Source organism: Callospermophilus lateralis, chromosome 2 (assembly GCF_048772815.1).
Source record: "Callospermophilus lateralis isolate mCalLat2 chromosome 2, mCalLat2.hap1, whole genome shotgun sequence".
NCBI lineage: Eukaryota > Metazoa > Chordata > Mammalia > Rodentia > Sciuridae > Callospermophilus > Callospermophilus lateralis.
Window position 1 is genome coordinate 125956121 of NC_135306.1, and position 16154 is coordinate 125972274.

The following is a 16154-nucleotide window of genomic DNA, read 5'->3' on the forward strand; positions in this document are numbered from 1 at the left end:
CATTGGTAATTTTGGAGATATTTTTACTTTATATATCTGATCACTCAAAGGAATGTTTATAGATAATCCTAAGAAAATATTTTTAGTGGTACTTTTTGCTGTCAAAAGTAATATTTTTGTATCATATTATCCTGTTTCTTTTTTATGGCATTTACGTTATTAAATTTATATAAAGGAATTATCAACCCAAATGAGTGTAACATGATCTAAATATTTTGCACATAACTTAGCCATAGATAATTGAAATTGATTTAATGAGATGGTGACTAATGCAGTAGGTAATCATCCGTTATTTATATAGTCTCTCTCATTAATTGTAGAGTAAACAAGGATGGAAGGAATAATTTGGAACAAAGTGTTTAGTTTTGGTTACATTGGCAAATGCAACAAAGAGAGCTCATCTTTACTCTGTCACTACTATGCATTTATTAAATCTAGAGTGAGAGGGATTTTAGAAATTATCTGGCACAAATTTCTCACTTCTCTATGAGATTGAGGTCCAGTCAAATCAAATGACCACCTTTATGTTACAGAGATGATTAGGGATTGGGCTGAAATTCCATCCACAGAATTCCTAACTTTGGGTCCAGGACTTTTTTTTTACTGTATCATATGATCTTTAAAATAAAATCCAACACAAGTGAGTTTAAATATCTGGGTTCACTACCTATGGTTTTCTAAAGCTTCCCATAGTGTTTAGGAAAGAATAAACTGATATTAGGAAGTATGTGACAGCATTTAAATTGGATAATTGGGGTGGGGGGTAAATATATATTTGGATCTCTCTCTTCAGCCAATATAGAAGGAAAATTTCATCTAAGATCTCCCTGCCAGCTGAGTTCCACTGTGATTCTCCCATTCTCTGTCACTATGCTGCTCCTTTATATTTTCATGAAGTCAGTGGGGGAAGGGGAATTCTTTTCACTTCTCTGTAAAGCTAAGGTACTGCTATTATTCTGTAGTATCTGGTTCACAAGATTTCCTATTTCATTTGACTGAATGCCATGTAGATACATAATATAAATAGATATTAAAAAGAAAAGACTTGGCAGACAAGAAACGAGAATGTCCATGAATGTTTAAGACTAATGTCCAATTGTGACTCTGGTATGCATGTTGAATTTCTACAGATTGTGAAAAACTAAAGAATATCCCCAAATTACTACTATGGAGGAGTAGGACAGGCAGACTAACTTTATTCATTACTGTAGCATAATTACTGAGAGCAAAGCTAAATAATGCAGTGACCATTTTATGTAGCAATATAATGTGAGAAGTAATATGTAAATATTTACTATTAAAACAATTATTAAAAAGGGGCAAAGAAACCAAACTCACATAATAATATCTTCCAATATTTTTTTTACTGGAGTTTTAAAAGAATTATTATTTTCAGTTTGACATGACATAAAAGAAAGTAATTGTTTTAATCATATTTTTCCTACTTTTATTAACTTTTCATATATAAAAACATTTTATATTGAGTCAAAATTTCTTATTACTACTTGAAAATAAAAGTGTATAAACTTACGGCCCTGATGCTTTCAAAATGTCCACCTTCTTTCTCGAAATCAATAGGCTGTCCTTTTAGCGTCCAGTAGAAAGTGACATCCAAACTAGCATCATGAATTGCTTTGCAATTAAGGACTATACTTTCTCCAACAGTTAACTCTGTTCTTTTAGGAGTAAGTTCTATCCTTGTAGGTTCTATGGAAGCAAAAATATATTAATTAAAATAATCAACAGGGTTTTCCCCATGCAGCCTGTATCATTTTGAATAACAGAAAAAAACTTATATAAGGATTCTATACAAATACAACTGCTCCAGATACATACACCAAATTTTTCACATCTTTATTATTAAGTGAAATCTTAGCTTTTAGGAAGCTAGGCTGTTTTATTATGCTTTTGTAGATGACTAATGAATTTGGATTCCCTGGATTTAGGAAACAACAAACAAAAAATGACAAGACACTACAAAGAAACAACTAGAAGCAGCATTTGGCATCCTGGAAGAAGCATTAGAAAAGAGAAGCTGCAGTCTCTCTGAGCAACTTAAAGGATCATCAAGTACATAAAAGAATTAAAAATGCTAAGTAATAGGGCTGGGGTTGTGGCTCAGTGGTAGTAGAGCACTTGCCTGGCATTTGTGAGACACTAGGTTCAATTCCCAGCACCCCATATAATTAAATAAACAAGTCCATGGACAACTTAAAAAATATTTTTTAAAAAATGCTCCTTATCTCAGAAGGAAGAATTGCAGAAATGTTTGTGCCTTAAAGGCTCCTAGAGACTATAAGGCCAAAGAAAGAGCCTCCCTCCAAATTACTATCTCAGTGGGGATAAAAATATTATTCTACTACTATACTACTTATACTTACTTTTCACTCCACAAAACTCTCTGAATAGAAAAGAGTAGGATGGGTACCTTCTGGATGATTATAAAATTTTACTTTGAATAGATTATGGTTGGTTTAATTAAACTATATAAAGAAAGGCAAAAACACTGAATGAAAATGTTTTTGGAGGAAAAAATATGTTTAACTACATGGTTTGGTTAAATTTTGAAAATGACACATTTTTACTGGGATTAGAGTAACTAATACAGCTATGCATCTAAGGGTGAAATGAGTAATTAAGTGACTGCAATGTGACATGTTTTAAATGAAGTAGGGGGTAATGGAGACACGATTTTGATTTATTTTTTTTTTACTAATTAGATTCATGGGTATAGATGCCACAAGAAATATGACATGTTGATTAATAATTAGCTTGATTTTCCTACTCTACCTCTATTGTTCACAAGAGTACAGTCTCAGAAAGCACCACTCCTCATCACCTATCACTTTCTTTAATATCCAAAGTCCTGAGTAGTTCCTGAGAAGAAAATGAAATCCTAAAACAGGAATGTCACTATAACTATTAGCATTCTAGAACTCAGATATTCTGTGTGGCATTCCAAGTTCTGGCTTTATTGAAGAAGACAGATGAACATAATATACTGTAGTTGGAACTTTGTGGAAATTGAAGTATTCTGAATCACTAAATATCCCATTTAACTCATGATTTACAAAACCCATTATTATGATCATGAAAGTCTGTGGGATGGGCACAGTGGTACACATCTATAATCCCAGAGGTTTGGGAAGATGAGGCAGAAGGATCATGAATTTAAAGCCAGTCTCAGCAATTTAGCAAGACCCTAAACAACTTAGCAAGATCCTGTCTCTAAATAAAATATAAAAAGAGGTGGGGATGTGGCTTACCCTGGGTTCAATCCCCATTCCCCTCCTTAACCTCTCCACCAAAAATGTTCTGTGGATCCAGCATTAACTCATTATGAAAAGAACAAAACTGATTAGCACACAGAATAAGACATATGACTGGAAGTTTGGGTTGGATCCCAGTAACATATATGATATAAATGAAAACATCTTTTAAATTATGTTCTTTCCTACACTTAATGTTTGCCTTTCTTCTAAGCTATCATAGAGCTGGGTATTTTGATTACATTTGCATTTCTAAAGACACAGAAAAATTAACAGTTTTATTAGCACTAAGTATGTTCACAATATTGTAAATCATTACTGCTGTCCACAGAACTTTGTTCATTGTCCAAACCTAAAAAATGTCATATTTTTATGGTCAAAGTTTGATTTGGTATATAATACATGCACAATGGGAAAAAAGTCAACGATATAATTCAGTTGTGAAAAATGTCTCTTTGCTTTGTTCCTAAGATATGAGATTATATATTATTGTTTAGTAGTAAAAAGAATAGTCTCAAAACCATGTTCTTGGCTTGAAATCTAGTTGTATTAGAACCAGAGAACATATATATTAGAAATAATATTTATCATACTAAAAGTGTAAGTATATAAGAAATTCCATTGGTGCAAACCTCAATGAACAGCACTGGCACCAATTTATCTGATCTATACCCCCGGCTCCACTACTCATAGATATCCTCTTTTTGATACTCCTCTGGGTCTAAATCCCTAGTTGATATGGCAACAAAGGAATATTCCTTACTGATGTTAAAATTAGTTTTAGTACAGAAAATATTTTTTCTTGTGGTGTTAAGAATGGAGCCTCAGGCCCAATGTACACCAGGCAAATGTTCTACCACTGAGCTATATCCCCAAACCAAGTGGAGGGAAATTTCTTTTATGTTGCTAGTGTTAATATTTTGAGACATTTCAAAAAAAAAACTTTATAAGTTTTGTTCAAAGCAAAATATTGAATTTTAACCAATAATTGGTTCTTTCCTGCTAGGTTTCCTAAATGATAGAAAGTGACAATTTGGGTGTGTTAATGCTGTTTGTAATATGGTTTAGAAGCAGGTATGTACACACTTAAGTGCAAACATACACAGGTTCATGTCATACTTATTTTCTTATATGGGCATGAAACTAGGCTTGTAAGACGTTAGCCACATTTTCTTACCTTTTACAGATACAGATGCTATTATTTCAGCAGAACCAAAGATGTTTTCCCCTCGGCAAACGTACTTCCCTTCATCTGACTTAGAAGCATTTAGTATCCGTAGGTTCCCGTCTGGAAGAATAGCTATTCTGAAAATTATTAAAAAAGGTTTTCTCCTGTTTTACTGCAAATCAACTAAATGATAAGAAACTCTGATGAAGCCTCAAAACACTTGTAAGGTGATAATAAATAAGATAAAGCATTGCTGTGAAAGTAAGCAGGGACAGTAGAAATGGTTTATCCTTTTAAGACTTTATGCAATAAAGCCACTGAATGTCTTCTAATATTCAAAAGAGGTAGGGAGGTACAGGTTATTTTTCTTTTGACAGTTTTTGACAGTTAATTTTAAAACTGGTAGAAAAAGGTGACCCTGAATTTGGTTATAACAACTTGTTCATAGGATATCACCTAGCAATATTTTAATATTAAGCTTGGGTATTTTACCTCAAACCAAGAGTGACCTCCAAAATCAAATATAAAAAGAAATAGCATAAAACATAGAGGAGGACAAGTACAGAACATAAAATTAATTGTATACAGCCAGGAGATGATTTATGGTGGTTTCTCTGTATTGCCAAAGGTACAGCAAGGGTATGAAAATGCAACCTGGTAACTCAGCTGCTCACACTGCACTTTTTAAACATAAGAACATGATATCCGAGTTTGCATTTGGTCTCTTTAAAGACCTTTGTTAAAAATGGACCTTCATTTTTATATAAAGGTGAAAAATTAAAGCATTATTAAAAATTTTTAGAAGTTCAGTGAAAATGAGGCTGACATTTGGAATTACCACATCCTCCTATGTATTTATCATTTTAGGAATTTATAGATTTCAAATTTAATTAGTACTTGGGTCCTTTTCTCCTTTCTGTGCTCTTGAAGTGTAACCCATTATTTCACCAGTATATCAGCCTACAAAAGTGAACTGAAACAGAACAGAAGAAACTGTTGTGGTTTTAGTTGACATATCATTGGAGTTTAGACTGACTTCTTTTAGAAAAGAGGGAAAAATAGGCTGTGCTGCATGGGGTAAGAACCAGTGACCCTTCTGAATGTTAAATACTAAAATTGAATCCTCCTGTTGCTGAGAACAGTTTATTACATAGCAATATGATATTAAACCAATAAAGATTCCAAAATAATAGCTAAATCTGTTCAGTCAAGATTTTTGATACTATTTTAAAATGTACATTCAGTCTTGCTAATCTCTCAGACCTGATGGTTATTTACAATATTGAACTTCATACAATTGTTATTAAATTGTAGATTGTTGAAGTATTGCTTATGAATGTATACTTACATATTGCCATTAATAAAGATAAAACTGAAAAGAACATGGTTTTCATTATGGATCTAATTTGATTTGCAATATGTAAGAAGAAAAATTTAGGAACAAGTCTGACTAGGATGAGAAAGGTTGATTTTGTAGTTTATATCTAAGAGATATTATCTGGAGACATTTGGAAAACAATGCTTCTAATATATATATTATGTATATTGTATTATATTATATATATTATTATATATAATCCATTCGAGATGGTCAATGAAAATTTCCGTTCTTTTTTTTTTCTATAAAAATGCTATTCTGTGAACGTATTCCATTTCAAACTCAATGGTAAACATTCTACCAGAGATATATTTGAAAGCAAAACTTACATTCATTGTAAAGAATTCTTCTTGTGAAAATTATACACTTTGAATTTACCTAAATACTATAATTTTTGCTGATTACTAATATTTTGAAAATATTCTGGATTTTACCAACTGGAGTAAATTATAATATAGTAGGAAAGAAATTTGGCTTAAATATTCACCTGCTTCAAAGAAATAAATGTGTCTTGGACACTGGCAATATTTCAGCTCTTGGTTTAAGATGAATGCTTTTTCACTGACAAGAGGCAGCATATTAAATTCTCCTTTTGTAGATAGTTTACCAACTCCCAGGTCTGTACATTAGACTAGTAATCCACTTGAAGGGATGAAGAATTTTGAATATCATAATTATGTTTATCTGTCAGGTAACAGTGTCCTTTACTCCAAATCCTGTCTTCTGATTCAAATTGCAAATCTTTATCAGATGAGCTTTTTTTTTTTTTAATCTTAGAAAAAGTAGATAATGAGTGTGATTTACATTATAATGCTGGTTAGTACACACATAATTACTTAGATAATTGAATGTTGAATTATTTCTCTCCTAGAGATTCCTAACCTTTTAATCTTCTCCCCTCTGCTATCAGAATTTTTCAGATTTGGGGACTAATTCTGCTGAGACATCCTTAGATTCAGAGAAGGGTAGTAAGGGAGGGAAGAAGGGAAGGTTTTGTGGGGTAAGGAGAGAATTTAAGAGTTCAAACCAACTTTCTAGAATTAAGAGCCAGTCATACTTACTATATTCTGGATTCTAGACTTGGTGTTAGTTTCTGCCTAGATATGGAATTGTCTTGGTTCTCACCTTGCCACTAGTTCCTGACACTCTGCCTTGTTAATTCATCTGGGACACTATGGTGCTTAACTCACCTCACATGCGTTCATTGTTAACCACTTGACACATCTCTCTATTTCCAAATTTCAGGGCCACTTCCTGGACCCTTCATGTCCATGTCCATGTTTGGCTTCCCTATTAGACACCCCACAACTTGATATAGACCTTTCTAAGTAGACTGCCTCGGAATACCATCTGTTTACCTTCTGCCATGTTACTTAGTGATCATGCTTTGACTCTCAGATTAGATTTTTCTTTTATCTTTTTAAAACTGAGACACAGAAATGCAGAATTGCACATAGTAATGGGTACCATGTAATGTTTTGATATGTACTTCATAATTATCTTTCATTTTTAAACAACAGGAATTTATTTTCTCAATTTGATAGGCTAAAAAGATAAGATGCCAGCATGGTTGACCTCTGGTGTGGGCTCTCTTGCTGGTTTGCAGACTGCTGCTTTCCCACTGTGTGCTCATATAACTTTCCCATGGTGCATGTGTGTTGAGAGAGATCTCTTCCTCTTCTCAGGTCACCTATCCTACCCTATGATGTTATTCAACCTTAATTGCCTCTTAAAAACCCTCACTGTTGGGAGTCACAAATGAATTGTGGGCTTGTCTGAGTCATGCCTAAGCAGAGGTGTGCTCCTTGGAGAAGTCTTAGGGTCATGTTACCCATATGAGACTGCTTCATTGCCTTGGCAATGTCCTTCTCAAAGAGAATTCTGTGATACTGTGAAATTCATTGGTTCAAATGCAACTTCACAGGGAGTGGAAAGAGATACCAGTGTGCCTAAGTAATCTTGAGGTGTCAGCTGCCTGGAGGAGGAAAAATTATTGTGCAAGAGATAAGTCCTCAATCGGGTCAACTTCCCCACAACCTCATGCTTCTTGTTTATCTTAAAGAACCCTTCCTCAGGATAAATTCCTTTGGTGTGTTTCAGTATAAATCATTTGTCTTTTCCCTTTGTTAGGATCAGACCCATCAGGTCTTTTTCACTCCTAAAGCCCCTGCTTTAACTAATTTCTTGTGTCTTTTCTCTTCATTTCTAAATACTGTGTTTTTCAGACTTTTATTTCTAGCCAGCCTACCCCTTCATATGGCTTACTTATTCCCTCCCCATGCAGGACACGTGAGCCCTCACAGAGTGTATTAATACTGGTAGTAGAGCTTCTATACATGCATTTGGTGGGGGACACAATTTTGTTCATAGCACCTCATCAACCTGCTCCCACATTCCCAAGTTAAGTTAGGGATCATTTCTTCCTTAGCATATTGCCCTCATTAGGGAGTCAAGGAATACTCAGCCTACCCTTTTTTCATCTCTCTGATCTTCTGGTGCCTCCTATTGCACCATTGCTTGGGGCAAGGGAACCCACTGATTGAGTTCTCAGGAGCCAGCCTCATGGGACATAATACAGCATACAGAAGGATGGAAAAAGAATTTATAGTGGAGAGAAGATGCTTGATCAAGGCATGCCACAATAGGTTTTTTTTTTAAAATATTTTAAGTTTAGGTGGGCACAATATCTTTGTTTTATTTTTATGTGGTACTGAGGATGAAATCCAGTGCCTCATGCATGCTAGACAAGCACTCTACCACAACCCCAGACCCACAATATTTGTTTAAAGATAAAAATTAGTTCTTGGAATTTGTGAAAGTCTTGAGTGGAACTTGTAACTTAGCTGATCCAACCTCATTTTAAATATTCAAGAACTAAAATCCAAGAAAGTTGAAATGACTTATATTATAAGAAATATGATTTGTTGGTGATTTCCCCTGTGTCACTCACCAGTGTGTATTCAGGATAGTTTCTATTGCTACATAACAAATCACTCAAACTTGGGTAAGTTAAAACAATACCTAATAATTAACTGAACATCCATTCATTTCTTCAGAATGTTGAGTGTCTCAAAATGCTGAAATCCAGGTGTGGCCTGGGTAAAGTTTTACCTGGATGCTCTGGAGAAAAGTCTTCTTTAAAGAACTCATTCTTGTTTTGGAAAGAAATCATTGTGTTTTTATTATTATTATTTTTTAAATTTTTTGTGGGCTGTAGGGTGGGAGCTGTTTTCAGCTTCTAGATGTTGCTTGTGTTCCTTAGCATATGTATTCATCTGCCAGATTAGGTTTCTTTCTGATATCACAGTGCATGTATCATGGGATGATTAATAATTAGTACCATAAGCTTTAAAAGTACAGAAGGTTGAGTTTGAATCAGTGCCATTGACTAGTGGGTGTGTAATGTTAATCAAAGTTATTTAATCTCTTTCCTTAAATGTAAAACAGTTTACCTAACTAGTTTAGAGAGAGAGATTCCTCTTATAAGGTCACTTTGCATATATTATCTAGTTAATATTTTTAAAGTGTTATATTTTAGTGGTCACGGTAAACAATCTAAAATTTATTTAAAAAATAAATGTGATAAATGTTAAAAGTGAAGATGAAGACTACCAAGAAATTTTAACTCATAAATATTTTGAGTTTTTATTTTTTTTAACCTGAAATATTTATGTAGTAGGTAAGTTTTTTCCTTGGGGAGTAACATTTGCATTAAGAATAGAAGGAGCATTTGTTTGGAAAAGCAGAGGCAATACCATTTGCAAAGGCTGAGGTCAGTTGAAATGACCATGAGGACCTGAAGAGCCAAATGGTCATCTGAAACAGCAGCAGGGAGTGGCATAGGTAAGAATGGAGAGAGAGTCAGGGCAAGATCAGGTCAGGCCTCATATACTGTGAGTGTCATCTGAAGCTTCCAAACATTTGAACAGCTTTATTGAGTTATCATAAGCATGTAAATTCACCTGTTTAAAGTCTATGCTTTGAAAAGCTTTTGTATGTGGATGGTAAGTCAAAGCCATCATTACAGTTAAGATAGTGAATATAAAAATAACCCATAAAAGTATCTGTGCTCCTTCACATGCTCTCTTCCAGTCCTCTTTTACCCTATTCCCATCACCAAATAACTACGATCATAGATTGCATTTTCTAGACTTTTATATAAATTAAATGATAAAGTATATGCTATATTACCTTATATATACCTTATTTAATTCATCCTAAGTTAAGATTTATCTAAATGACTACAATTGCCTATTCATTTATTTTTGTTGTAGGTAATGGGATCTCTTTGTGATTTTAGGCTCTATTTTCCTAGTGATGAATATGTGCAGTGTCTTTCCATGTGCTGATTTTCCATCTGTAAGTCTTCCTTTGTGAAGTGATTATTCAAATATCATTTTTTACAGAATTATTTCTTACATTTTTGAAGTTTGGGAGTTCTCTAATACTCTTAAAAAGAACTCCATTGTCAGACATACGATATGCAAATACACCAGTTTGTGCCATGTCTTGGAATTTTTCCAATAGCAGAAATTCCTAATGTCAGTAAAGTTTAATTTATTAATTTTATTTCATGCATTGTGCTTTGTTAAGAAATTTTTTGCCTGAAGTTACAATCTTTGTGTTTTCTTATATAAATTTTATAGTTTGTTTATGTCTGATACACTTGAGCTATTTTTTGTTTATGGTATGAGATATGGGTATTTATTCATTTTTCATGTGGCTGTCCAATTGTACCATATTGTGATTTTGAATAGATTATTGATATGGACTAAGTGTTGATATTCCCCTAGATCACATGATAATATCATAATCTCTAATACCGTGGCATTTGGAGATGTGGCCTTTTGGTAATAATTAGGGCATATGGGCTGCATTACATGGATGGGAATGTCTTTAGATCCTGTGGGATAAGCACTTTTGGGGCCAAGGCTTGTGGTATTGGCATCCATGGTCCTGGAGCTAAAGGTCACAAGTGAAACTTTTTCCTGGTCCTAAGACAAAAGTGCCAGTTATTCTGGGCCTTTGTGTACGGATGGCTACAGTCCTAAGCCCATGGAATAAGAGAAGTTTTACCTTGATTCCTGTGAGACAGTGTAATGGGAATTGGGCTCTTGTCTCAGAAGACCACTGGTCCTGAAGCTGTAGAACACTTAGCAGCCTGTCTTCACCTTTGTGAAACTTGCATAGGACCAAGACTTTTGGTAGTATCAGGGAAGTGACTGTTGGTCCCTAAGATAGGGTGACATCTATAAATAATTGTTGTAGCAGCTTGGGTTCTAGAGGCAGGAGAGATCCAATGTGAGTTACTTCTTTGGAGCAAAGTAATCACTCATAGATCACCTAGCTTGCCAAAGTGGATTTAAATCCTATAAGGATTGGTATTATTCTGTAGTTAGGACTGCTAGTCTGCTGCAGTAAAGGGGGTTGCTGGTACTTTTCTGCTTACCTTTACCCAGCAAGGTGCAGTATGCCCTAGCCAGGGAACTAGGTTTGAAATTGCTTTATTCTATTCTCTAGGTTGCCTTTCTGACTTTCCATCACTTTTTGGCTGATATCCAAACTATAGTTTTTCCTTTTTCATCCTGGTTCTCTGTGGCAGAGTCATACACAGGACATCTGTTTTAGTCAGCCATTTTGTGGCTGCAAATTAAAGACCTGCCCAGAACAATTTTAGAGGAGGAAAAGTTCATTTGGTGGCTCAGTTTCAGAGGTTCATAAACAGTAGACTCCATTCCTTGGGGCTCAAAGTGAGGCTGAACATCATGGCAGAAAAATGTGGCAAAAGGTAGCAGTTCACATGATGATCAGACAGTAGATAGAAAGATCTCCACTTGCCAGATACAAATATATACCCCCAAGCCATGCCCCCAATGCCACACCCACCTGCTTTCAGTTACCCCTCAGTTAACCCAATCAGTGAATTAATTCCCCGATGGATTAAGACTCTCACAACCTAATCTCTTCTCCTCTTTACCTTCTTGCATTGTCTCACAGGTAAGCTTTTGGGGAACACCTCACATCCAGACCATAACAATATCTATATTCAGTCATCTTGAATATCTCTGCATGAATGAGCCACTTTATTATCCACCATCACCAGCAGGCATTGTATGTCACTTATTTCTCTCTTTTTTAATCAGCCATTCTCATAAGGTGTACATTTAATTTAGTGTGTTTAATTTGTATTTTCTTGACTGTTAATGATGTTGAACAACTTTTCATGTAGTTAATTTCTGTTAATTAATATGCTCTTTGGTGAAATAGCTTTTCATAATTTGATAGTTTATTTTTTGCCTGTGTATAGAGGCTTTTTTATAGCATATTCTAGATATTTATCATAGAACTAGAGTTTTTAATTTTGATAAAGCCTAATCTATCAATGTATCTTCCACACATAGTACTTTTGATCAAAAGTTTGAGAATGTTTACTTACTTTTAGATCATTAATATGTCCTTCTGTATTTTCCAATTCTTTCATGGAGTGCATTTTGGTTCTACATAATAGTTGGACTTATTTTAACATAAATCATGGAACTTAATTTGCTCCACTTAAGTACCTGGTGCCTCCTCTTTCCCTCCTCTTCTACTCTACTGGCTTTCCTTATATATATATCTATTCAGTTTTTAATTGGTGATTTGTAGACATTCATAAAGGTAGAATTCACTGTGGTATATTGAAACATGAAGGTAGTATAGTATTGTCAAATCCATTCTGCATTTCCTCATTGTTTCTGTCCATCCTCTGACTTTCTCAGTCTCCTTCTACACCACTGATATTTTCTACATCTCCTAAAATTTGTCCCCCATACTTTTACAGTACTTTGTTCTAGCTTTCATATGAGAAAAAATATTTGATCCTTGAGTTTCTGAGTTTGGTTTATCTCACTTAGCATGATTGTTGCCACTTGTAGTGCTTCTGATAATATGGGCATTTTACAAACATTAATTCTGTCTATCCAAGAACATGGGAGAATGTTCTATCTTCTGAGGTCTTCTTAAATTTATTTCTTTTGTGTTCTGTAGTTTTCATTTTAGAGGTCTTTCACTTCTTTTGTTAGATTTCCAAGTATTGTGTGTATGGGAGCTATTATAAATAGGATAGTTTTCCTAATTTCTTCTTCAGCTGATTCACTGTTGGTGTATAGGAATTAAATTGATCTATGGGTGTTAATTTTGAATACTACTACTTTGTCGACTTATGAGTTCTGTAAGTTTTTTGTTGGCGATTTTTGGGTCTCTTCAATCTAGGCTCATATCATCAGCAAAGAGATAGTTTGAGCTCTTCTTTTCCTATTTGTATCCATCTACTTTCTATTTTTGCCTAAGTGCTCTGGCTAGAGCTTAAAAGATTATGCTGAATAGAAAAAAAGTGTTGAAAGAGGGCAGCCCTGTCTTCTTGGAGGAAAAAAATGAAAGAATTTCCTCTATTTAGAATTATGTTGGCCTTGGGTTTGTCATATATAGCTTTTACAATGTTATGTTCCTTCTTTACCTAGTTTTTCTAGTGTTGTGAACATGAATGGATACTGTATTTTGTCACATGCTTTCTCTGCATCTATTGATATCATTTGATTCTTGTCTTTAATTCTATTACATTGATTGGTTTCTGTATGTTGAAACAACCTTGCATCTCTGAGATAGTGTACCATGATCAAATGTGTTTTATCTTTTAAATGTGTATTTGTATGTTATTTCCTAATATTTTATTAAGAATTTTTGCATCTATGATAATCAAAAGATGTATCTTTGTCTAGTTTGGTGTCAGGGTTGTTATGGTTTGGATGAGAGGTATCCTCCAATAGCACATGTGTGAGATAAGGCAAGAAGGTTCAAAGGAGAAATGATTGGGTTGTGAGAATCTTACCCCAATCAGTGAATCAATCCCCCTGATGGGATTGACTGAGTGGTAACTGGAAGCAGGTGGGGCATGGCTGGAGAAAGAGGTTGATTGGGAGTGTGGCTATGGGGTATATGTTTTGTAGCTGGAGAGTGGAGTCTCTCTGTTTCCTGATCACCATGAAGGAAGCTGTTTCCCTCTCCCACCATGATACTCAGCCTCACCTCAAGTCCTGAGGAAGGGAGCTAGTCTTCTATGGACTAAGGCCTCTGAAACCATAAACCCTCAAATAAACTTTTCTTCCTTACATTTGTTCTGGTCTGATCCTTTAGTCACAGCAGTAAAAAAGCTGACTAAAACAAGGGTGATACTAGCTTCATAGAAGGTGTTTGTAAGAGTTCCCTCCTTTTCTACTTCATGGAATCCTCTGAGGACGATTGGTGTCAGTTCTTCTTTAAAGGACTGGTAGAACTTGGCAGAGAATCCATCCTATCCTAGGCCTTTCTTAGTTGGTAGGTTTTTGATGGTGTCTTCAATTGCATTACTTGAACTTGATCTGTTTAAATTATCTATGACCTCCTGGTTCAATTTGGGTCTCTATCAATGTCTTCAAGATTTTCTCATTTATTATGGTATAAAATTTGAAAATAGTTTCTGGTTATCCTGTATTTCAGTAGTAGCTGTGGTGATATTTCCTTTGTCATCGTGAATCTTAATAATTTGAGTTTTTCCCTATTTTTTTAGGGAATCACAAATCAACTATTTTGGTTAGTTTAGCTAAGTGTTTCTCTTTTCTGATTTTTTAAAAATTTCAATTTCATTGATTTTGGCTCTGATTTTAATTATTTCCTCTTTTCTCCTGATTTTGGTGTTGATTATTTCTTTTCCTAGGGCCTTGAGATATAATATTATTTATTTGATGACTTTCTATTCTTTTAATGAATGATCTCAATACTATGATCTTTCTTCTTAGAATTGCTTTCATAGTGTCATGGAGATTTTGATGTGTTGTATCATGATGAATTTTCACCACTAAGTATTTTTTTTTATTTCACCTGATTTCTTCTTCTGTGAATCAATAACATTTTATTTAGTCTCCAGGTGTTAAAGTGGGATCTTTTTTTATTTTATCATATCATTGATTTCTAATTTCATTCAATTGTTTGAAAGAATGCCAGGTATTCTCGCTCTTTTTTAATTTTTTTTTTATTTGAAGCATTACTTTGTGGTCTAAGATAGGGTATATTTTAGAAAATGAGCAGTATGCTGCTGAGAAAAAAAGTTTATTCAGTCACTGATGGATGAAATATTCTTCATATGCCTATTAAATCAAATTATTGTATAAGTTCTTTTTTTGTAGTTTAAAGAATCTATGCAGTGATGAGAGAGGCATGTTAAAGTCACTCAGTGCTATTGTGTTCTATTTAATTCATTCTTGAAATTGAGGGTTTGTTTGGACATAGATGCACCATTGTTTGGGGCATAAATATTTATGATTGTTATAGCCTGTTGATGTGTAATTTGCTTAAGCACTATGAAATGTCCTTCTTTGTCTCTTCTGATTAACTTTGGCTTAAAGTCCACTTCATCTGATATGAGAATAGAAACCCCTGCTTGTTTATGAGATCCATGTGAATGATATATAATTTCCCATCCTTCCACCTTCATTCTCTGGATTTCTTTGCCAATGAGATGAATCTTTTGGGGAAAGCTTATGGTTGGGTCTTATTTTTTAATCAAATCTGTCAGCTCATGTCTTTGATTGATGAGTTTAGACCACTTATATTCAGTATTATTATTGAGAGGTAATTTTTCTCATCATTTTAATTTTTTTCTAGTCTTTAATTTGAATTAGTTTCTCTGACTTAGTGTTTGTTATAGTTTGGATGTGAGACCATGCAAGAGGGTTCAGAGGAGAAATGATCAAGTTGTGAGAACCTTAATGCAATCAGTGAGTTAATACTTTGATGGGATTAACTGGTAGCTAAATGAGGAGGGGGAGTGGGGGCATGGGGGCATGGCTTTGGGATATATATTTGTATCTGGTGAGTGAAATCTCTCTGCTTTCTGATCATGATGAGAGCTGCTTCCCTCTGCCACACTCTTTAGCCATAATGTTCAGCCTTACTCAGAGTCCAGAAAAATGGAGACAACTGTGTCTATACTGAGACTTCTGAAACCATGAGCCCTCAAATAAAGTTTTCCTCCTCTAAAACTTTTCTGGTCAGATCGTTTAGTCACAGCAGTTAAAAAAAATGACTAAGATACTATTCTTCTACAATAGTTTCTCCTGCTAGTTATTTTCATTTATTAATTTCTTCATGAAATATTTATTGAGTATGTTTTATAGTGTAGTCTATCTGGTTGTGAATTCTTTTAACTTGTTTATCATGGAAGGTTTTAATTTCATTTTCAATTCTGAAGCTTAATTTTGCTGTGTATGATATTCTTGGTTGGCATACATTTTCTTTCAGAGTGTGGTATTTATTTCTCTAAGAC

The 16154-nt window shown here is 34.3% G+C and overlaps 1 protein-coding gene across 1 annotated transcript in view; it reads right to left on the reverse strand.

Annotated features, from left to right (window-relative positions):
• Cntn5 (contactin 5) overlaps positions 1 to 16154 on the reverse strand; it is a 494625-nt gene that overhangs the window by 128763 nt on the left and 349708 nt on the right. The window contains exons 12-13 of the mRNA XM_076841939.2: positions 4447 to 4574; positions 1532 to 1707 (exon numbers count right to left, since the gene is read on the reverse strand). Of these exons, the coding sequence (XP_076698054.2) occupies positions 1532 to 1707; positions 4447 to 4574 (304 nt within the window). The remainder of the gene's footprint in view (positions 1 to 1531; positions 1708 to 4446; positions 4575 to 16154) is intronic.